Source organism: Hypanus sabinus, chromosome 12 (assembly GCF_030144855.1).
Source record: "Hypanus sabinus isolate sHypSab1 chromosome 12, sHypSab1.hap1, whole genome shotgun sequence".
In the NCBI taxonomy this organism is placed as follows: domain Eukaryota; kingdom Metazoa; phylum Chordata; class Chondrichthyes; order Myliobatiformes; family Dasyatidae; genus Hypanus; species Hypanus sabinus.
In genome coordinates this window covers 51279540-51303194 of record NC_082717.1, presented here as the reverse complement: position 1 = coordinate 51303194, position 23655 = coordinate 51279540, and the positions used below count along the sequence as shown (strand labels likewise).

The window sequence follows — 23655 nt, the reverse complement described above, 5'->3', positions numbered from 1 at the left end:
CAAATTGTAGGGGGTCCAGTTTGGTGTGGTGGCAAACTGCAGATGTAAGCCTTGACTAGCCTCTCAAAGCATTTGCTTATTATTGAGGTGAGTGCGATAGGACACCAGTTGTTCAGATATGTTACCTTGGTCTTTTTTGGTACAGGGGCAATGATGGATAATTTGAAGCAGGAGGGCGCTCTACACTGGGAAAGGGAAAAATAAAAAAATGTCCGTAAACACACCTGCCAGTTGTGCTGCACACATCCTGAGTAATCACCCTGGGATACCGTCTGGTCCTGCAGCCTTGTGACTGTCCACTCATTGGAAACATCTGTGCACCTCAGCCTCAGAAATAACCAGGTTTCAGGTTGTAACGGTGGCTTTCCTCGGAGGCTCAGAGTTAGCGACATTGAACCGGGCGTAAATTGATTGAGCTCATCTGGGAGAGAGGCCGTGATGTTGGCAGCATCACTACGTGTGGTTTTGAAGTCTGCGATGGGAAGGACACACGCAGACGTAATGAGATGAAGGACCAAATGCATTTTTCAGTTGTTCCTAATCTCCATGCCATCCACTTGAACGGAGCTGTATCCCTTCATCAAAAAAGTTATTTCAGGTTGAGGTTCTTATATTTTTAATAATATAAAATGAAATGCAGTAAAGTTCTTTTAATCTAGCACACTCAGGACTTTGGTGGCATTGGGCTGGCTGTTTTGTTCTTGACTATTGAATGTTGCAACACATTTTTAATTAATTCTTTCTTTTTAAGATGGCATCAAGAAGAATAATACATTTACCAGAGAAACCAGTTAGTTTTAATGAGGGATTGGAAACAAAGTTCAGATTTATTTATTATATGTACATTGAAACATGCAGTGAAATTTGTCATTTGCAATAACAACCAACACACTGAGGAATGTACTGAGGACAGCCTGCTCGGGTGGCCATGCATTCCAGTGCTAACAGAACATGCCCACGATGCTCGGCAGATCAATATAGAACACTACAGACAACAAACCAACAACAACAAAACAAGCCTTTTTTTCGATCTTCCCACCCTCCCACACAGATGAACGGTTCTCCAGTTCTTAAGCAGCTCTTGGAGCCTCCACTCCCATCTCTGGGCTTTGATTATCAGGCTTCGATGTTCAGACGTCCAATGGACCTTTGATCTTCAATCTTCAGATTTGACTCGGAACCTCAGGTTTGGACTCCAGGCGATCTGACTAAGTAGTGTTTAAGCTTCCTCATACCTGATGATCGCATGGGCATCCAATCCTGGGATGGCTCAAATGTCCAGGATGTCCTCTGTCACCTGTCCATGGACTTAAGGCATGGAGCAAGGGCCTATTTTCTGGAGATCCTTCGTTACCCGTCCATGTTGCTAGATTTCAAACATGGATTGGAGGCTTAACCTCGAACTCCTCCATATCCCAATCCCAAGCTCATAATCTGACCTCTAACTCCTCCACATCATTGTCCCTAAACCCTAACTCCCCTCTTTGTCTCCAATATCATCCTTATGAACTTAAAAAATCTATGAAGTTCGAGCCACTATCTCAACAAAGACCACAGCTTGGCACTATCCTAACTGGAAACCAACTCATAACCAGGTGAGTTTCAAGAGAGTATGGGAACTGCAGCATTTGTGAAAGGTATAAGAGCATGGAAATAAGCCTGGGAGTGGATCGGAGCCAAATAAACTGCAGCCTCCTTGATTGGGAAGGGAGCCAGAGCCTTGGAGACTGTTACGGAAATGGAACCTTGATGAGTAGAAGAGGATCATGGGAACTATCGCCCACCTGGTTCTTGAGTGAACATGACAACAGTCATCAGCTGGTGAGCCAGTTGCTGAACCAGTGGAATTTCTGAATACCTGGTTAGGTATCTGAGTGTTACTGAAATTAATTCAGAGCTAGTTTATTGTATTTTAATAAGCTTCATTACATTCTTTAAAAAAATTTTTGGAACAATGTGAACAATGTGAATGTATTTCAGATTCTGAGTAGTAGACATATTTGTCCATAATATCTGATGGTGACAGGAATCCTGTGCAGAAGAGTCTTTGAAGTAGAAAAGCTGTTGCACTGGGACAATTCCACCCTTTGGACCTCAGAAGTTCAGGTCCAGTGGTATGAGTAATCATCATGACTGGGGTCTTCCTTGAATGCAGTGGACAACCACGACTATTTCTGTGCCTTATCATCAACTTCACTCTCAGGAGACTGTTGCAGACTGCTTTCCTGGTGGTCTGATCTCATCCAGCCAGTCCACTGGAGCTGACTTCACAAGCTAAGACCGACATGTGCCAATCTCACCAGGGTATGAGGCCCGCCAGTTATCCTCACCTGGTTTCACCAACCTGTCGAAGCAGCATCCTGAGGCATGGCTTGTATTGCATATGGTTAACTACTTGAAGCCACAGATGAGAGCCGAGTGTCCGATGGGGACGCAAGTTGAGTGAACTGCCCCAGATTGGACATCACAAGCCCTCTTCACCAGAGGTGCAACCCCATTGGACACCCCATTAGATACATTTAATCCTAGTGAGAATGTATTTTTTGCAGCAATGAGCTCTGTGTTATCATGGGGGTAATGGCTCAACATTTGCTGCCGGAGGTCTGTCACCACTGCCAGATCTCATGGAAAGTTAGTGGAGTGGTAGCTCCAAGAGCAAGGAACTAAATGAGTACCACATCAGACATGTGCAGCTTAGCTTTACACCAGAAGCAATGCAACCCATTATGTGAAAGAATTTCAAATCCAGAAAGAAAATGTGCTTGTGTTTAACAGCAGTCTAAATTTTGAAAAGGGTGGTGATGGCATTAATAATGATGGATGACCAATGTTCATATGTTAGTAGTTATTGATTGAGATATCATCAGTTCCATAGTTTATCAGCTCAGTTTTAAATAACTTATGAAGTTTATTTATTTTTGCTTATATAGCAAAGTAAGAGAGCATTTTACATGATAATATTGATGTTGCTGGACAGCAATGATGTTGTTATGATCAGTTTGGGAATCCTGAGGATATGAAGTGTGCTGCAAAAATGCATGAGGAAGCTACAAGATATGGTTAAATAGTTTCTACTGACTTTTAATTTGGTGACTTTCGAATAATAAAATGCAACAAAGTTAAATTTTGTTACATGTTCTTTTTTATAAATCAGCCATGTATCTAAATTGGCATCTGTATCTTTGTAACTGTTGCATCTCTGTGCTTCTGTTTCTGTGAGTAAAACTGTTAAAATTCATATAACATGTGAATATTTAATATATGTTCAGATATTGTATTCATTGCCATAATTTCTATGACATAAATATTTATGTGGCATTGTCTAAATTGTAGCATGTATACAGTATCTAGAATATTAAATTGATTTTAACAATTAGCCATGGTAAACTTATCCTGTCACAACTCCTGCAGAGCCCAGCTGTTAATTACTGAACAAGTATCTCTAGTATTGCATTTTGCCCATGTTGTTATTCATTTTGCATGGATTAAATTCCACTCCCCACAGGAGGCATTCTTGAAGAGGTAATGCATTCTCTCTGCAGCATTGATTTACACTCCTGTTGCAAGCTGAATGTTGTCAGTGATAAGTTAATGCTATGTGTATGGGTTATGCTGATTGTGTGTGGATTGTGAAAGAAAGTCTTAGTTGGCCATTCTGTTGAGATTGTTGCATCAATATGAGCTGTGGAAATATTTCAAATGTGTGTCTATGCAAAATTATCAAAATGCGGGTGACCCAACATTCTTTCTACTGTGTAGACATGAATGGAATTTTGCTGATCAATGCAAGCGGGTTGGATGAGAACAGTTAGATTTAGGCACTTAAAGGGCAGTAGTTCTAGGACTTCCATGCATTGTTAATTGACTTGCAGCTAGATTTGGAACACTGGATTTATCAGTTTGTTCTGCCTCTGTCAGGACCATAAAGATCCAAATTTATCTTGTATCTTGGTAACAAGTTTTTGATGACAAAATTGAATTAGGGTTGTAACCTTTATTTCAAGCATTAAAAACATGGGAGTTTGAGATTTATTATTTGTGTCTTCATATTTCTATTTGCACTTTGTCTTTGTAGTGTAATTCCTATTGTTCCTGTGCTTGTTAAAGTCGCCGCAAGTAATTTCAAATTTAAGTTTGTTATCGTTCAACCATACACATGAATGCAGCTAAATGAAACAATGTTGCTTGTGGACCAAGTTGCAAAAGACATTACATATTATATACATCACCTAAAATAATATTAATACAATATTAATAGATTTTAAAAAAGGTAGTCCATCGGGTTAGAAATTGACCAAGTGCATATATGACATATAGTTAATGGTACTGCTGCATCTGGCATTGTTATAAATAATATTGACTGGCAGCAGGGTGTTTAGAAGTCTCACTACCTGGGGTAAGAAGCTGTTACCAGCCTTTGACTTTGTTTGGCTTATCATTGGATTGAGAAATCCCAGTTTCCTGCTTGCAAATTGAAATGACTGATGTTGATAATCATGAGTCTAACCTAACTTCTGTCAGTTTTTAAAAGTATAATTTAGCATCACTCAATTGCTCACTTCACCCCAGGCTCGTCATTGTTGTTATTGAATGGCCTTTATGCTCACTTGCAAGCACAGCACTTCTCCATGTCCCTTTGACCATCAGCTGGTGAAGATGATGGGACGAAGGCATCAGCAGATATTGCAGGACTAAGCATAAGAAGGCTAATGTTGGAGGTATTGTGGAGGGCTGTCAGAGGTTACAGGGGGACATTGATAGGATGCAAAACTGGGCTGATAAATGGCAGATGAAGTTCAACCCAGATAAGTGTGAAGTGGTTCATTTTGGTAGGTTAAATATGATGGTAGAATATAGGGTTAATGGTAAGACTCTTGGCAGTGTGGAGGATCAGAGGGATCTTGGGGTCTGAGTCCATAGAACGCTCAAAGCAGCTGCGCAGGTTGACTCTGTGGTTAAAAAGGTGTACGGTGTATAGGCTTTCATCAATCATGGAATTGAATTTAGGAGTCGAGAGGTAATGTTGCAGCTATATAGGACCCTGGTCAGACCCCACTCAGAGTACTGTGCTCAGTTCTGCTTACCTCAGTGCAGGAAGGATGTGGAAGCCATAGAAAGGGTGCAGAGGAGATTTACAAGGATGTTGCCCAGATTGGGGAGCATGCCTTGTGAGAATAGGTTGAGTGAACTCAGCCTTTTCTCTTTGGAGCGATGGAGGATGAGAGGTGACCTGATAGAGGTGTACAAGATGATGAGAGACATTGTGTGGATAGTCAGAGGCTTTTTCCTAGAGCTGAAATGGTTGCCACAAGAGGACACAAGAGGTTTTTTACTCAAAGTGGTGAGTGTGTGGAATGGGCTGCCGGCAACGGTGGTGGAGGCGGATACGATAGGGTCTTCTGAGGGTCTTCTGGATAGGTACATGGACCTTAGAAAATAAGAGGGCTATGGGTAAGCCTAGTAATTTATAGGGTTGGGACATGTTCGGCACAACATTGTGGGCTGAAGGGCCTGTATTGTGCTGCAGGTTTTCTGTTTTCTATGTTATGATGATGCTAATATCTGTGTCTGTCTTTATGCATTTTTATGTCCACATGTTTCATGTTGATCATACCTGGATCTTCAACAGAAAAATTCTCTGCGTGACTTCCATTCAAGCATAGGTGGAAAATTAAATTAATTCTCAAACATACGTAAAACATTGTTGAATCTATAATTCAGTTCAAATGGAATAATATCCAATAGTTAATGTAATAAAAAAAGAACTTTTTTCAGTCTTGCTTTGAGTGCTTGAGGCATATTTTAGTCTAAATTGTCTAGGTAAATTTTATAAAACCTGAACTACTACTACTACTGAAGTATTAAGGCACTAAATTAGCAGTACAAATAATACAAAGAGAAGGAGAAAGTGAGGCATCAATTGACTCTTGCTGTTAGCTTTGTACTCTTTGTTACACACAAGTGCCTTTGCAGCATAAGTAATGCCCTTCATCAAGCTTTCTGTTGATCTACAACTTGTTGCCTTCCAGTCTGCTAGGGTCTTGTATACAGATGACCATCGAATTTGAAACATTGAAGCACACAGTGAAATGTATTGTTCTATGCCAATGACCAATGCTGGTTGAGGATTGGGGACAGTCTGCAAGAGCTGCCATGTTTCTGGCATCAACATAGCAGGCTACAATCATAAGGAGAACATACAAACTCTTCACAAACTGTGGCAGGGACTGAACTCCACTCGACAATTGCTGGTGCTTTAAGCGATTGTGTTAAAAGCTGCTCCACTGTGCTCACTAGGTGGCAGCCGATATGAGTGCTCATTATCTTGGTTAACCTTCATTCGTTTAATCTAATTCCTGAAGATTAATGATCGGCAGGGTTCTGAGCATTATGGTAAATTCTGCCTTCACATATTAAATTGTTCCCATCTAGTCGACTATCACTGGATAAAAGGTTGGATTCATTTCCCTCCTCCTGTTGCTTTTCATTCCCCAAAGTTGAACAGCGCAGAAACAGTCTGTTTATTCTGACTTATCCATGACAACTGAGATGACCTGCTGCTGCAAACCCACATTCCCGCATTTCTCCAAAGCTTTTCCTTTTCTTCCACATACCTGTCCAAAGGCTTTTTAAATGCTGTGATTCTATCTGCCTCTACCACCTCTAAAGGCAGCTTATTCCATACATCTTTTAACATAGGTTAAACATGCCCCACATTAATCTCATTAATTATATATTTGTTTTTTATATCCTGCACTGTACTGCTGCAGCAAAGAAACACATTTCTTCACATACAGCATGTCAGTGATAATAAATCTGATTCTAATTCTCCTCTAAATGTTTCTTTTCTCACCTTACATCAATGTTGGCAAAAGTTAAGTGACCACCTTCTCAATGAATGCCTCTCATAATTTTAGAAACGTCTTTAAGATCACCCCTCAGCCTTTGAGGCTGCAATGAGAAGAAACCTATCCCTTCTAATCTCTCCTTATAGCTACAGCCCTCCATTCCATGCAAAACCTACCCTACAGTTTCTGGAGCTATCACATTCTTTCTGTGGTTAGTGACCACAGCTGCACCTGATAATCCTAGTGTGCCTTAACAAATAACTGTCCAGCTGCCATATGATAACCCGACACTTATACTTAGTGCACCTGTGTAAGGAGGCCTATCCATCTGTATCTCCATTTTCAGTTTTATGAACTTGCATCTCAATGTCTCTCTGACCATCAAGGCCTCTACAGAAAAGCCCCTGCCATTTTCTGCATTGCAGTATACCACCATGGTGATGTGACACAAAATGCATTAGCTCATACTTGGATTAAATTCCATTTACTGAAATTGCACTAAACTGTTGAGCCATGCTTTATACCCTGAAGCAGCCATCCTTACAGCCTACAACTCCACCTTGATGTCATAAATAATTTTACTTATCAAAGACGGTCTTACCCAAACCATTTATACTTGTGCATGACTGATTTTTTTTTAAAGTTCCAGAATGAATTCCTGCACTATGCCACACATTGCAGCTTTTTATTCCCTCTTCTCAACTACCACCAGCCCAGTTTTGGATCCAGCTTGCCAAAGCAGCTTGAACCTCACATGCCCTTGCTTCCTGAAACAGCCTACTTGTGGGTACACACGGACTTTAGACAAGGCCCATGTTAATTGTCTTGCCTTCACCAATTTTCTTAGTAACCTTCTCGAAAACCTCAAAGACAGGATTCCCTCATGCACAAAGCCATGCTGAATCCCTGAGATCAGACCCTTTTTTTACAAGTGCTCATGAATCTGTCACTCAGATTATTTTCCAAGGGTTTCTCTAATACTGATTGCAAGCCTGTTGTATCCTGATTTATGGCTACCACCTTCCTGAATAAAGGAACAACATTAGATATACTCCTGGTATTTCACACATGGCTAAAGATTGTACAAGCATAGCTGCCAGAGCCCCAGCAACCTCTTCATCTGCTTTCTATGATACTCTTGGACAGATTTAATCAGGCCACCGAGATTTTTGCACTTCAATGTGCATCATTAACTCTTAATACTTCCTATTTCTTGATGAGTACATTACAGACTATAACCATACGTCTCCCCTTCTTCTCCTTCCTCCACATCTGTTCTGAGGAAACATGTTGCAGGGTTTTCTTTTAGGACACCAGTTTTACAGTTGATAAGCATGGAAAATGAAACAGAAATTTCTGATGCTTCTTCCTTGGGTCTTTAACAATGAAATCCACACAGCTCACTCTGTGGCTACAGAAAATACTGACTTCTTGCATGCAGCCAGTTTATTCTGTGCACTGGCTGCATAGATATCGGAAAGGTGGTATATATGTTGTCTCTGCTTCCTAATTTAAATCAATGTTTCAGGTCATCTTCATTTCATGTTGGAAATTTATTTGATAACATCCACTCAATTGGTGTTTGTGTGATAAATTCATGCACAATTCTGAGATTTGAAGCATAATATGAAAAATAAACTTTTTGCTATACTATATCTGGAGAAGCAATCCTAGCATAGTAGCTTAAATAATCAATGTAGTATTTAAATATTCTTTAGTTAGCAATTCCTTATAGGTGATCTATATGTGAAGGAGCATTATGGTATACATTTGGAATCATCAGCTTGGTTGTATTTGTATAGCATTGTGAAACCTTTTACACAATCTAGTGAGATTTTTTTGACAATTCATTATTCTCATTTCCTTTTTAAAAACTTTTTGATTTTAAAATAACATGACAATGTACATTGCAAGGTGTCATGCATCTTATTGTTCCAGCAGTATGCCTGACTTCAGTGTATGACATTATTTTGTTGTTTCATTATCCTAACGAGGCTTAACTTTATATACTGACAAATATGTGAGTGTGAAATTTCTGCTTTGACTCATCTCTTCTCAATGTTCAAGGTGCTCACAATAGCTTACAGATGGTGGTTAAGGCCAGTGGAAATCCTCTATTGAATGCATCATATGCTGAACCTTCACAAAGAGATCTGTAATTCTATTTATTAAGATATGGGGTGGTTTGCAATTATTGCTTTGCCTTGGAAAACGGGGTTAGAGATTGATATCTGGATGGTGAACAGTCTTGTTTAGCATAGTTGTAGATTAACTAAAATAAGAACTAATCCTCAGGAACTAAATTCTGTACACATTTTATCTTCCAGCTGATACTTTGTGGCTAGTGAAAACAATCATTGGGTGTTGGTCATTCTCTGGCTAAACGAAATTACATAGGGATACACAATAATAGATTTGTGGATCCCAAACATTTTTAGGTTACCTCCCCCAAGTCTCCCAGATCACATCCCCAGTGCTCCATCTCCCTTTCTGGACATTATATAAAAACCATAAAGAATTTTGATTTATGATGCACAGTGAGAGAAAATAGGAACTGCAAATTCAAAGGAGTGATAAATAATTACCAGAATTGTTGAAATCTATTTAAAGCTACAAATAAAATTAATCCTTTATTTGCAATAAAACAATTTTCATCAATAACTTTATAGCATACATTAATAGTCCAACTATTGACAACTTCATTGCCTTTTCATCTTTAAATGAAATGGATGGGCCTGTTGCAGTGATACCAGTTTCTCAACATCAGGCTGAATGTCACTCAGAAGTCTCCGATCACCATGTTCAGTAACTTTCAGATTGTTTCATTACTTAGAAGTTAAGCGCCTGCACTGAAACCATATACCACTAAATATGATGTTGAAAAGCCAATAAAAATCATCGACCTTTTTTCACATTGCAGGGTAGTGATCAGAGGTTTCTTTCTGTAATCAAAAGTCTTGATATGACTTTTTGAACCTTGACTTCAGCTCAGTCATTTTGTAGTGAGATCAGTTCTTCCTCCATCCTTCTTGTTTATTCCTCATTACAAGTGTTCAGGAATGAATTTATTACCCAGTCTGAAATTTGGATTGAGAGTAGATTTTGAAATCACCGACATTTCTTAATGCAACTTACCCAGGTGGGCACAGTATACCTGAAGATCATCATCTGATTTTCATTCTTTCTCTTTCATCTCAGAGAGGCTTGGAAATTGGAAAAGGTCATGATAGCTATTGTTGCACTTTAAACTTGGACAGAAATATGGAGATGATTGATTTGGCTTTGATAAGATTAAAATCACTTCCTTGCAATTGAAGACTGATTTCATTAAACTTTGTGAATCATTTTGATAAACAAGCAATGCCATACCTAATATTCTTGAATGGACTCCTGGATGAAGCATTTGAGTCTTAAGAGAATTTTACCATGATTTTGAAAAGCACATAAAAGCATCTAAAGCAGTTTCCTTTAGGGAACCATCTGACTTCTGTATGCAACAGCAAGCATTCAAACTGCTCATCATTCTCAAAACAAAGCTCTCGAAATAGTGAAGAATTGAGAGCATGGGATTTGATTTTATTTACTATTGTGATAACAGTATTTAATGATTTATGCAGCTGATCATTTAGTTTTTTTGTGACAATATGTTATCTGTGAATTACACAGTGAATAGTAAATAGAGGTACAGTGTTTTTCAAGAAAGTAATAACCCATGTCCTATCATTGATGGTGACCCATCTATTGCACAAGCAAGAATGTTTGTGGGCTGTATGTCCTTCTTTGGAAAATTGCTCAACAACCCAAAATGTTGTCTCTCTCTTTGTATCAGTTTCTAGTCTTTTTGGTAGTAACAACTCTTGAATCGTGCTTTGATCTTTACCGAAGTGAACATAAACAAGAAGCAAAGATTCCTTGTCTGGCAAAGTTGATTCATCCAACTGAGGACCAGGTTCTGTTGACCTAAGTATGTTGTACTATTTTCTTTCAGCATTCTCAGATATTTAATTAATCCTTCTATGAAAAGAGTTGCCAATGAAGAGAATCAGTTTAATGATTTGGTCTGGTGTCTTATGCTAAACACATACTTAGAACCTTGCGTACTGCTGACAAGATATGTTCTTCTCCAGATGTATGGGGTTTTCCAGATTTGGCAATGAGCTGTGAAGTATTGCATGAAGCATGCAAGGCATCACTTTTTTGGTTAAGTGCTGGCAAACGTTTTGAAGAGTTTTTGATTTTTCTGAAAGTTTTTCAAAGTGACGGAAAGTAAACTACGTTCTTGTTTGTTTGAGTGTGTTCTCTTCAAGTGATCAAGGGGCCTGGATGGTTTCATTTGGAAAAACTGTTTCACACAACAGACATATTGGCTGCTGTTGGTTGCTTGGTGCTGGTATACATCCAAATTTTATTTTCTCCACACTGCACAGTTTACACTTCGTGTTTGGTCTGCTTCTGCTTTTGTAATGGATGAACTACCATAGTTAATTGCCTGTTCTTTAAGTTAACTCAAGTATTGTGATCAATAAAAGGGAGAGTTCATAGCTCAGACAAAACCTAACTCTCTGTCTGAAGGTACATAAAGTGAGGTAGCAATATCTCGGTTGAGCTGTGGGTTAGGGAAATGCAGTTAAGACCATTCGATAGGGCAGAATCTGAATTTTACCCCATTGAAAACCCGTAACCTAACTCATAGATTGCATCATTTTGTGTTTTGGGAATTGTACTAGCAGACACTGTACTACAGTAGTGATTGCCAATAATGCATGGGCCAGTCATGGAAACAGCGCTACTTTCTTCAGTCCAGATTTCTCATAGTTTTTCATAAGCAACTATAATACTCTTTGAGCATAGTCTAAGAGAATGGGGTGAGTCAGCAAGTAATGAGGTGATTTGATCATTGTAATCAATTGTCCAGCACTGAGGATCAAATGCTTATAATAAGTAATTCTTTCCTGAAATTAAGCTTGCGATCCCTCAGCTGCCCCCCCCCCCCACTGTCCCTTTTATTTTTATCAAGCCCCCAGAAACCAGAAACTGCCACTGCTCCTGAGGGGGGGGGGAAGGGTGTATGGTGATATTCCCCACTTTGAGAATCAATGCAACTGAACATTTAGAGAGGTATAATATGATTAGGAATAGTCAGCATGGCTTTGTCAAGGGCAGGTCTTTCCTTACAAGCCTGATTGAATTTTTTGAGGACGTGACTAAACGCATTGATGAAGGAAGAGCAGTAGATGTAGTGTCAATGGATTTCAGCAAGGCATTTGATAAGGTGCCCCATGCAAAGCTTATTGAGAAAGTAAGGAAGTGTGGGATCCAAGGGGACATTGCTTTGTGGATCTAGAACTGGTTTGCCCACAGAAGGTACAGAGTGGTTGTAGATGGGTCCTATTCTGCATGGAGGTCGGTCACCAGTGGGGGGCATCAGGGATCTGTTCTGGGACCCTTACTCTTTGTGATTTTTATAAATGACCTGGATGAGGAAGTGGAGGGATGGGTTAATATGGTTACTGATGACACAAAGTTTGGAGGTGTTGTGGATAGTGTAGAGGGCTGTCAGAGGTTACAGCGGGACACTGATAGGATGCAAAACTGGGCTGAGATGTGGCAGATGGAGTTCAACCCAGATAAGTGTGAAGTGGTTCATTTCGGTAGGTCAAATATGATGGCAGAATATGGTATTAATGATAAGACTCTTGGCAGTGTGGAGGATCAGAGAGATCTTGGAGTCTGAGTCCATAGGACACTCAAGGCTGCTGCGCAGGTTGACTCTGGTCAAGAAGACATACAGTGTATTGACCTTCATCAATTGTGGAATTGAATTTGGGAGCCGAGAGGTAATGTTGCAGCTATATAGGACCCTGGTCAGATTCCACTTGGAGTACTGTACTCAATTCTGCTCACCTCAGTGCAGGAAGTATGTGGAGGCCATAGAAAGGGTGTAGAAGAGATTTACAAGGATGTTGCCTGCATTGGGAAGCATGCCTTATGAGAATAGGTTGAGTGAACTCGGCCTTTTCTCCATGCAGGGACAAAGGATGAGAGGTGCCCTGATGGAGGTGTACAAGATAAAGAGAGGCATTGATCATGTGGATAGTCAGAGGTTTTGTTGCAGGGCTGAAATGGTTGCCGCAAGAGGACGCAGATTAAAGGTGGTAGGGAGTAGGTACAGAGGAGATGTCAGGAGTAAATTTTCTTTACTCAGAGAGTGATGAGTGCATAGAATGGGCTGCCAGCAATGATGGTGGAGGCGGATACAATAGGGTCTTCTAAGAGACTTTTGGATAGGTACATGGAGCTTGGAAAAATAGATGGCTATAGGTAAACCTAGTAATTTCTAAGGTAGGGACATGTTCAGCACAGCTTTGTTGGATGAAGGGCCAGTATTGTGCTACAGGTTTCCTATGCTTCTATGAATGTTCCTGCTATTAGCATTTTGTTAACAGTGTATCCCTGCTACTAAAGCACAGGTCAGGACAGATCTGCTTTGGCTGATTAATTGTACATCCATCAAGCCATTTCTCAACACTGTAACAAGAGGGTCAAATAGTTTTGGTGTCTGCAGTTTGTATTCTGAGCCTTATGGAATAAACACTAGCACCGAATATGCACAGGAGTTCTGCTAGTTGGGATATGCTACCATTTTAAATACGTGATTCTGTAAATTTACTCAACTATATTACAAATGTCAAAGTAATGTGCATATCATAATAGAATTGCAGTTTGTGTGATACTGTTACAGCTTGGGGGTGATTTGTAGCTGGGAGTTCAATCCCAGCACCCAGGAATTTATATATTCTCACTGAGAATGGTGTGGGTTTCCTCTGATTGCTCCTGTTTCCCTCCACAGTACAAAAATGTATCTGATTCATAGGTTAATTGGTCATTGTAACTTGTCCTGTGATTTGGCTGGTGTTAGTTGGTGGGTTGCTGGGTTGGCTCATTGGGCTGTAAGGGCCTGTACAGTGCTGTATCTTTGAATAAATAAAGTAGGTGAGTGTAGTTATTGAAACTCTGGTTAATCATTTATTGTTACCTTTGTGTTGAAGAAGTATAAAATATAATGTTAGGAGAGGGATTCTACTGGACTCCAGTTTTTGAAAGTCTACTGTGCAAATAAAGACTACATTTCCCAGTTAGAGCTTCCAGGTCTGTCACTCTTTTTTTCTTGAAGTGATGTTTGGTGAAAATTAAAGTGCTGTTTGATAGCAAGTTTGAAATACAGCAGCAATGAAAGGATACCACTGTGTGGCTTCAAGATCCTGTGTGACTTGGAAGTGAAGTAGGGAGATACAGCATCTCCAAACACCTACTCCTTTGAACGCTTTAGTGAAAGGAATTAAATATCAGCAAAGTGCTGCTGAAAATACTTAGAAATGTTCTCTAATACATCCTGTGGATAATATCTACTGACACAATATATTAGTAGTGGAGGTTGTGAATGATTTCTTTAACTAAAGTGCTGACCAAGTAGATAGCTCTGTCAAAACTTATATTATTACATCCATTTATTCAGATGAAGTTTTCTTTCAATGTACCTTCCCAGTGGATTTTCAGATCATCTCGCATTTTCAGATGTAAAACTCATATTTCTATTTAAAGAGGAATATCCACACTAAAGAAGGCCTTTTCAAGGAGAAGTCTTATAATGAACTTAAATTTTTTTTAGAAGAATGTACCTGGTCATTTGGATCATTCCAAATGGTCATTCTGCATAATTACTGACAACTGATTTACACTTGTACTAAAATCACCTTTGCATCCATCAGCTCCAATTATGCATTTGTAAAACACTTGGGATTAGGATTTCTTCTTTGGAAAGAAATGATGATTCCTGCCAAAAATGGGGAATGTCTTAACAACTGTTCTCTTTTTTGATTATGGTCAACTCTATCTTTCAGTAAGTGAAAGCTACACTGGAAATTAACACCACCATGCAGTGTTTTGAATTCAAGCTTTAGATGTTCTCTTGATGTATTAAGATAGGTAATGTGGAGTTAAAAGTCACAGTCGGCCATTGACCTGAAAAGTTAACTCTGTTCCTCTTTGTGCCTATTTATATACCACTAAAATTCATTAAGAATTACATTTCTAATTCTTTTGAGGTAGGTTCTGAGAGGGGTCGCGGCCTGAAATGTCGACTGTCTAGTCTGCTCCCTAGATGCTGCTTGACCTGTTGAGATCCTCCAGCATATTGGGTTTTGCTCTGGATTCCCAGCATCTGCAGAATCTCTTGTGTTTGTGAAAAGCACATGTTATTGTCTTTGTACTTTTAATGCTTAAAGTTTGAAAATAACAACTGCTGTTGTTTATTGACTACAACTCAGTGTTCAACACAATTGTACCCTCAATCTAATCAACAAGTTCCAAAACCTAGGCCTCTGCACCTGGATCCTTGACTTCCTCGTGGGGAGACATCAGTCTGTGTGGATCAGAAATAACACCTCCTTGCTGACAACACTGGTGCACCTCAAGAATGTGAGCTTAGCCCACTGCTCTACTCTTTCTACACCCATGCCTTTATGGCTAGGGCACAGGTCAAATGCTATGATGACACAACTAGTGATGACAGAATTTCAGATGATGATGAAGAGGTGTACAGGAGTGAGGTAGATCAATTGGTTAAGTGGTGTTGCCCAGAACCTTGCACTCAACATCAGCAAGACCAAAGAATTGATTGTGGACTTCAGGATGGGGAAGTTGAAGAAACACACGAGTCCTCAATGAAGGATCAGAAGTGGAAAGTGTGAACAGTTTCAAGTTCCTGAGTGTCAAGATCTTTAAGGATCTATCCTGGGCCCAACATACTCATGCAATAACAAAGAAGGTATGACTCCTATTTCATGGGGAGTATTGGTATGTCACCATAGGCGCTTGCAAATCTCTAAAGATGTACCGCGGAGAGCATTCTAACTGATGTCATCATCATTGGAGGGGATAATACACAGAACCAGAAAAAGCTGCAGAAAGTTGTAAACTCAGCCAGCTCCTCGATGGGTGCTGGCTGCTTCGGTGTCCGGGGTACCTTCAAAAGGTGATACTTTAATAATCAATATATCAATAACGACACCTATTACCCACTACAGTGCCCTCTTCTCATTGTTAACATCAAGGAGGAAGTAGCAGGACTTGAAGAATACACTCAACATATCAGAACCAACTTCCTCCCTCAGTATTTTTCGTCTCTTTGCACTACATAATTTTCTTTTTTATACAAACTTTTTCTAATTTATAGTTTTTATTAGTGTATTACAATGTACTACTGCCAGAAAATTACGAATTTCCCAACATATGCCAGTGTTATTAAACCTAATTCTGATTCTAAAATAAGCATGACTAGTAGAAACTTGCATCTCTCCTCACCCTAGCAAGAACTATACCCGCTCTCCCCTAGCAACACCAATCATATGTGATTTTGAAAATCATTGAAGAGATTTGCAGAAGTTCAAATTGTGCCCAACATAATTTTGTGCTTAAGTTTGCAATCTGTTGTAATCATGCTGTTGTTATTGGGTGGATTGCTCCAAACAAACAAGTTCAATCGCATGAGAATTTTGGGTCCTCATTTTTGTGCACTGGTGAGTAACTTTAAGCCTCTATGTGTCATATCTCTATGTGGTTTATCTATTCATGTGTTTAATTTTTAAATATGTCAATTGGATTCAACAAAGTCAATATTCAGGTTTATTGTCATTCAGCCATGCACATGTATACCGCCAAAAGAAACAATGTTCCTCTGGATCAGGGTGGACAACACAGTACATATAACTCACACAAGGTAATATTACCATTAGTAAATTAACAAATAATAACTTGCATTTATGACAGAAATTAAAAAGCAAACAGTATAATGCTACTTGTGCTTCACGCATGATGGAACCTTGGTGGTGCCAAGAAGTTCAGTAGTCTTGCAACCCGGGGGACGATGATGCTAACAGTTCTTGTCCTGATGCTACATACCTCTTGCCTGATGGTAGGGGGTCAAAGGGATTGTTGAATGGATGTGAGGGAATATTGATAATGATAAGGGCCCTGCGTATGCAACCCTCCTGATAAATATCTCTGATGGGCTGAAGAGAGACTCTGATGATCATCGAACAGTCCTTGCAATCCTTTATAGGGACTTGCAGTCAGATGACTTGTAATTCCAGAAAAGACAGTAATGGCCTCAATCTCCTCCGGAAGTGGAGTTGCCACTGGGCGTCCTTGACCAAATAGGTGGTATTGAGGGACCAGGTGAGATCGTGCACAGAGACATGGTGCTTCTTTCTCCCTCTGTGGAGGAGCAATCTATGTGCAGAGATGTGGTCAGCCTCCACCTTCCTAAGGTCCATTATCATTTCTTCAGTCTTTTCCATGTTGAGACTCAAGTTGTTTTGTTAGCACCATTTTATCAGCCACTCTGTCTCTGGTTGTATATTCTGTTTTGTTGCTCCTATTGATGAGACCAACCACTGCTGTGTCATAATTTGTTGTTGTGATTGGGTATTCACAATTATATTCTGCATTTTTAGAATCGGGTTTGTGTTTTCCAGTAGTGTAGTTTTGATAACTTTATTGGTAAGAATTCAATTGTTACTATCATTAGAAATAGCAAAGATTTAGACAATGACTCAGTGATGGAATACTGCTGAACTTAAACATAATATTTTGAAATGGTGCACAGTGCAAATTCAAGCCATAAGACATAGAAGCAAGAGTAGATCACGTGGCATTTCTGATCTGGTTGTGTTGCGCAATCAGAATATGGGTTGATCCTGTGAGTCCAGTTTTATTCCTGTTTCTGTTGTTTCCCTTCCTCAAATTTTATCTCTCTCAATCTTGAATATATTCAATGACATGAGTTCATAGCCATCCTAGCTAAAAATAACTATAAAAGCTCACAATCTTCGGTGGAGAAGTCAAGGCAAACCCTTCATCTACAATCATGGCCCCTTTTAAAATCTTCAACCAGAGGAACTGGTCTCCCTGCATGACAGCAAACATTGTTGTTGGATCACCTCTTTTAAACTCTGGTGAATTATGGCCAATCTTGTGCAGAAGTTCCTCCTAAGACTAGCATGTTGAAATTACTTTTCACTATAATTTATTAATTTGTTGATATATCAAATGAAGTGAATACTAAAATGAAGACCCTCACCTTTTATCCACTAGTTTCTATCTGTCTTCTTTCCCACTCTCAGATTCCTTCCATTCTCCTTCATTTTTTTTTAGTATCCTTATGCCATGACATATAACAAAAATATCTTGTACAATGTCCTATATTCATCAGAATATCATTTATTGTGCCTTTGCTTTTACCTTGTTATACTTCACTGCAAGATTCACTGCAAGACAGAATCAGGTTTATTATCACTGATACATATTGTGAGATGTGATATTTTGCTGCAGCAGTAAGGAGCAATACATAAAATTTACTGTAAATTATTGGCCTAGTGTCCATCCACGATGGAGCTGGCTGACTTTACAACTCTATGTAGCTATTTTCCTCTCCTCTGCAGTGGCACCTCGATCCCAGGCAGGGATGCAACCAATTAGAATGCTCTGCATGGTATATCAAGTCTTTGGTGACATACCAAATCTCCTCAAGCTCCTGAGGAACACTAACATGGAAAATTATAATGGAATGCTGATAAACTCAGCAAGTTGGCAAAATGTATGAAGCTTCATGATCTTTTGAGAGATCTGCAAGGAATGAAACTAAACTTTAAGATGCAGAGGAAGGCATGAAGGCAGTAAATGTCAATGTAAGATGATAGTGTAGGGTGAAAAGCAAGTAAAGAAACAGGTCAGTTTGGAGGAGATCTAAATGGAATTGGAATGAATATGTCAGTTAATATAACAAAAGCTGAAATTCCAGAATAAAAGTGCTAAAATTGCTGGTAATCTTAAATTGCTGAACAATGATAAGTTTGGGGGTTAAGATGCACTTAATCAGAAGATGAATTACCGTTTCTTGATTATGTTGATTTTTTTTTTGAAACAAAGCTGAATATAGTGCATGCAACTGCAAGTGAAGGTTATGCATATAGACTGAGAGATGTGTTTTATCAAGTGCTTGCCCTGTCTCCCGCTCAATGTAGCGAACCATATTGTGAGCAACCCATGTAGTATAATGAATTGAAAATGAAAGAACATTACCGGTTCACTTAAAATCTGTTTCACAGTTTGTAGGATTAGAAGTCTGACCATAAAACTATTTGTACTCTGAGAATTCTAAATTCAGTGCTTGATGACAGTGAATGTTGGATGAGAAGGCAGTGTGTCACAGGATATTGACAGAGTTTTATTGAACTACAGATTGCCCAAGGCCAGGGAAGAAAAAGAGTTATTTTGCTTCAATTGAAGTAAATTTTCTTTGTGAAGAAGTGAGTTATAGACTATAAATTTAATTGACTGCTACTTGATATAGTGTCAGTTCACAGGTTGGGATTAATAATTGCATGAGATTTGAGAGCAATGGATCAAGTATTCCTATTGCTTATTTCAGGGTGGAGTGTTGATAACAGTCCTTCAATAATGATAGGTTGAGAGCAGTTATATATAGTTATACATGAGCACAACGTAAATTTCTGGATTTTTACTGTGCTCTGAGTAGCCACAGTGAATGGCTTTGTCTAGAAGATTAGCATTCTTATGTGGTTCACAGGTAAAATGTTATGGATGCTAGAAATCTAAAATAAAAACAGAAATGCTGTAAATACTCAGAAGGTCAGGTTTCTTGGGTTTATATAAGCTAGGAAAATACATTAATTCTTCAAGTGTAAAAGTAATGGCAATTTCTATATGTTCATAAATCAAGCAACTTGCAGAGCATGTGAACCAGATAACTGCAAAGTAGAAAAAAATTCTGGAACTGTTTATGTGCAATATACCTTTTATATTATTTTGTCTTAATTCTGTTCATTATTGTGAAAATAATTTTCAAAGCACAGAGTTTGGAGTGAAGTCTAAAATGTTTGTCAATTATTCTGGTTTGAGGAGTTACATTTGGAATTGACTGATTTTGAATCTGGGATCTTAGCTTTATATTGCTCAATAGACATTGTACCACAAAGATTAATCATCAAGGGTGCTATTTTGTCTGGATAGAATGTTTGTTGAGAAATTGTGAAGTTTCTAAAGATAAATCTAAAACCAAATAGAGCTGACATTCTTGAAGTTACACTGACAGTGTCATTTACTGAGGTTCTTCCTTTGCTGCAGACCTTAACCTAATTTTTGGAAGTGTTATTAAGAATTATAACAACAAATTCATATTTAGTATCTGTTTGGTCAGTTCATTAAGGTAGATCTTTTTTCTCAAAATAGAAAGTGATTTTTTTTAAAGGATACTTCTCTAAGAATATTTTGTAATTACTCTTTTCTCATAAATGTTCAACTCATGCAAATCCCATGCCTCATTTCAGATTCTTAAGTTTTTAATGCTTTCATTGACTGACTATATTTGGCAGTATGTGACTGAAATATTCATTCACAATGGGTATTCAAATGTTTTTTTTAATCACAGTGCCTGCTCAGATTAAAGTCAAACTGTGTCAGCTTCTGTATTGAGCTGTAGGGGAAATATATTTGTCTTTATTGCAGTTAAAGGCTCTTTTTATCGTAGTTTCGGTAATAAAGAGAAATAAAAATTAGGAAAATGTTAGCAGTAAATTTACTGGTTTTATCGTAGCTGATAGATCCCAGATGAACAAGAACAGGTGGAGACCAAGTAAAAAATTTAAGAATGAACATATAAATCTTTCAACCATGAAAATTCACCTGCTCTGTGAAGCGTCTCCTGCCCTAATTATGTCAGAATTTGTAGATCCTGCACAAGTCAAAACATTTATTTCAGAAGAAACACTTCCATTCCAGTTTCAATTCATCTTCGAGTCCATGGTACTGCCTAAGAAAAATGTTGATGATTGGACAAAGTGTTTATATCCTTGCTGTCACAATTTCATAAAATTATAGGAGGAAACCTTGCTGGCTAGTTCCAGTTGTTAGCTCTTGAAACTGTAGTGAATATAGAACAAGTCCATGTATTCAACAGATAAGTCTGAGATTTAATAACTATAGTACATGTGTGTAGCAATGGAGCTCAAATCAACAAGGATTTGCCAGGGAATTAACGTGCAGATCTTAGTTCAGCAATCCCTTTTAGGTTTAATTAATGTTCTAAGTTTGTGGGTATGAAGGTAAATGGTGGTGTGGCTCAAAGGCTCCTATGAGGTGATAAGTGAACATGACTTAGATGGTGGGGATTCTTGATGATGGATGCTGCTTTCCTGCGCAACACTCCTTGTAGATGTGCACAATGGTGGGGTGGACTTGTGATGGACCAGGCTATATCCAGTATATTTTTTTGTAAGTCTTTCCTTTCAAAGTTATTTGCATTTCCATGCAGGCCACAATGCAACCAGTCAGTATACACTTGAATGTGCATCTATCAAATTTTGTCAGAGTTCTAGATGACATGTGAAATCTCTGCAATCCTCTGAGAAAGTAAAGGTGCTGCCATGCCTTCTTACATGCTGGATTCAGGTTATATCCTTTGAAATGATAATGCCAAGGAATTTAAAGTTGCTCTGATTCACTGATGAGGATCTCCAGTAGTCAATAATTAGCTCTTTGGTTTTGCTGATATTGAGTGAGAGGTTGTTACTGTGTCACGATTCAGCCAGATTTTCTATCTCCCTCCTATATGCTGATTCATCACCACCAACAACAGTGATGTCATCATCATAGTTACATATGGCATTGGATCTGTACTTAGCCTCCTCCGTCTATTCTAAATTCTGGTCACCCCGATGGTTTGGTTTGTTTTGCTTTGCAAGTACAGGACATGAAATCTCTTAAATTAATAGGTGATGCAAAGTACTATAACCCACATTACTTGTACTAAGAGACTGGAAACAATCAGAAATAGTTTACTGAAAGATGTATATCACAGACAAACTGAACACCAAAGCAATAAATTGTGGCCATTGAGTCCACACAGCAGCAGCAAATTAAAGAAATCTGTCTTGTGTTGTTGCATCTAGGAGATAATTAAACCATCACTTCCAAAGTGCATTTTCAGATCACGTTATTCATATAGTAGTTTGGTTATGATGTAAGTACTATTACACAAAGTTAGTGGTCTCCACAAAGTTTCTTCCAGCATGAAGTGACAAGTTAACTTAACACTATTGTGAAGTTCGTTTTATCAACATAATAGTTTGTTTTGAATAATAGACAATAGTAGGCCTCCATTAGTCTTGATAGACCATGGATTTGCACCTTGGAAAGTTTCCAGGGCGCAAGCCTGGGCAAGGTTTTTTTTATGGAAGACTGGCAGTTGCCCAAGCTGCAAGTCTCCCCTTTCTACGCCACCAATGTCATCCAAGGGAAGGGCATTAGGACCCATACAGCTTGGCACAGGTGTCAGTAGACGATAGTACCTTAATACTGTAACATAACATTTACCACTAACTGCTAGTTCAGTGATTAGAGCCAATGCTATATTGAATAATAGCAACTTTAAGATGAAGATCAAAGGAAAGGGTCTAGGTTCTACTTCCACCACATTCTATGGTAGGAAAGACAGCCCAATCGATAATATATCTATTATCTAGCAGATTTGATAGCTTGAATATAATCCTGTACTGTTATGGAGAAATAATACCTCTTTGATGTGATTATCACTTGCAAACCCTGTCCTGTTATTAGTATTTAAAACACGATAATTTCTAAACTTCTATGTTTCAGATTTATTTGTGGACACTTTCTTATGGTTATTCAGATTGAGGTGCTCATATCCATCATGAAGTGTTTAAACAGTGAATGTTTATTGAACATCACAGCATCACGGTGCAGTTCATTCAGCCCACAATGTTCTGCCGACCTTTTAACCCACTCACAGGTCAATCTACCCTTCCCTCCTACATAAACTTTTTATTATCCATATGCCTTCCTAAGAATTTCTTAAATGTATCTGCCTTTAGCAGCAACCATGGCAGCAGGGTTTTCCATGTGCTCACCTCTCTGTGCAAGTAAACTTGGCTCGCCCCTCCCAATTCCTCCTATCACCTTAAAATCCTGCCCCCATGTATTAGCTATTTCTGCCCAGGAGAGGAGGGGGGTGGAGTCTCTGGCAATCCACTAAATCTATGCCTCTTAACATCTTGTACACCTTAATCTATTCAAGTCTCATCCCATCCCCCTTCACTCCGAAGGGAAAAGCCCTAGCGTGCTGAACTCATCTTCACAAGATATGGCCTCTTGTCCAGGCAGCATCCTTCTGCACACTCTCTAAAGCTTCCACATCTTTCCTGTGATCAGGCAAGCTGCAACTTTAGCTCTCAGCTCTTGAACTCAATCCCCTGACTAATAAAGGCCATCACATCATATGCCTTCGCAACAATCCTACCAGCTTCCATGACAACTATAAAGAATCTATGGAGATGGATCCCAAGCTTCCTCTGTTTCTCCACACTGCCTAGATTCCTGCCATTAACTTTATATTCTGCCTTCAAGGTTGACCTTCCAAAATGAATTACTTCACACTTTTCAGGGCTGAGGAGTGGCAGATGGTGTTCAGCCCAGTTCTGCATCCTGTCAATGTCCTGCTGCAACTTATAACTACCGTCTACACTATCCACACCGCCAACCTTTTTGTCATCAGCAAATTTACTATTTGACCCTCTACTTCCTCATCCAAGTCATTTATAAATATAGCAAAGAGCAAGTATCCCAGAACAAATCCATGTGGAACACCATTGGTCACTGACCTCCTGGAAAAATGTGCTCCATCTACTTAGCACCACCTTCCTTCTCTGGG

The 23655-nt window shown here is 39.0% G+C and overlaps 1 protein-coding gene across 12 annotated transcripts in view; it reads left to right on the top strand.

Annotated features, from left to right (window-relative positions):
- The window catches only part of nrxn1a (neurexin 1a), a 1527797-nt gene that overhangs the window by 297974 nt on the left and 1206168 nt on the right, over positions 1 to 23655 (top strand). Inside the window, exon 4 of one of the 12 annotated variants that reach the window (XM_059985912.1) lies at positions 19164 to 19175. The exons of the other annotated variants lie outside the window; for them this stretch is intronic. Coding sequence (XP_059841895.1) covers positions 19164 to 19175 — 12 coding nt within the window. The remainder of the gene's footprint in view (positions 1 to 19163; positions 19176 to 23655) is intronic. 12 annotated transcript variants of the gene reach the window in all.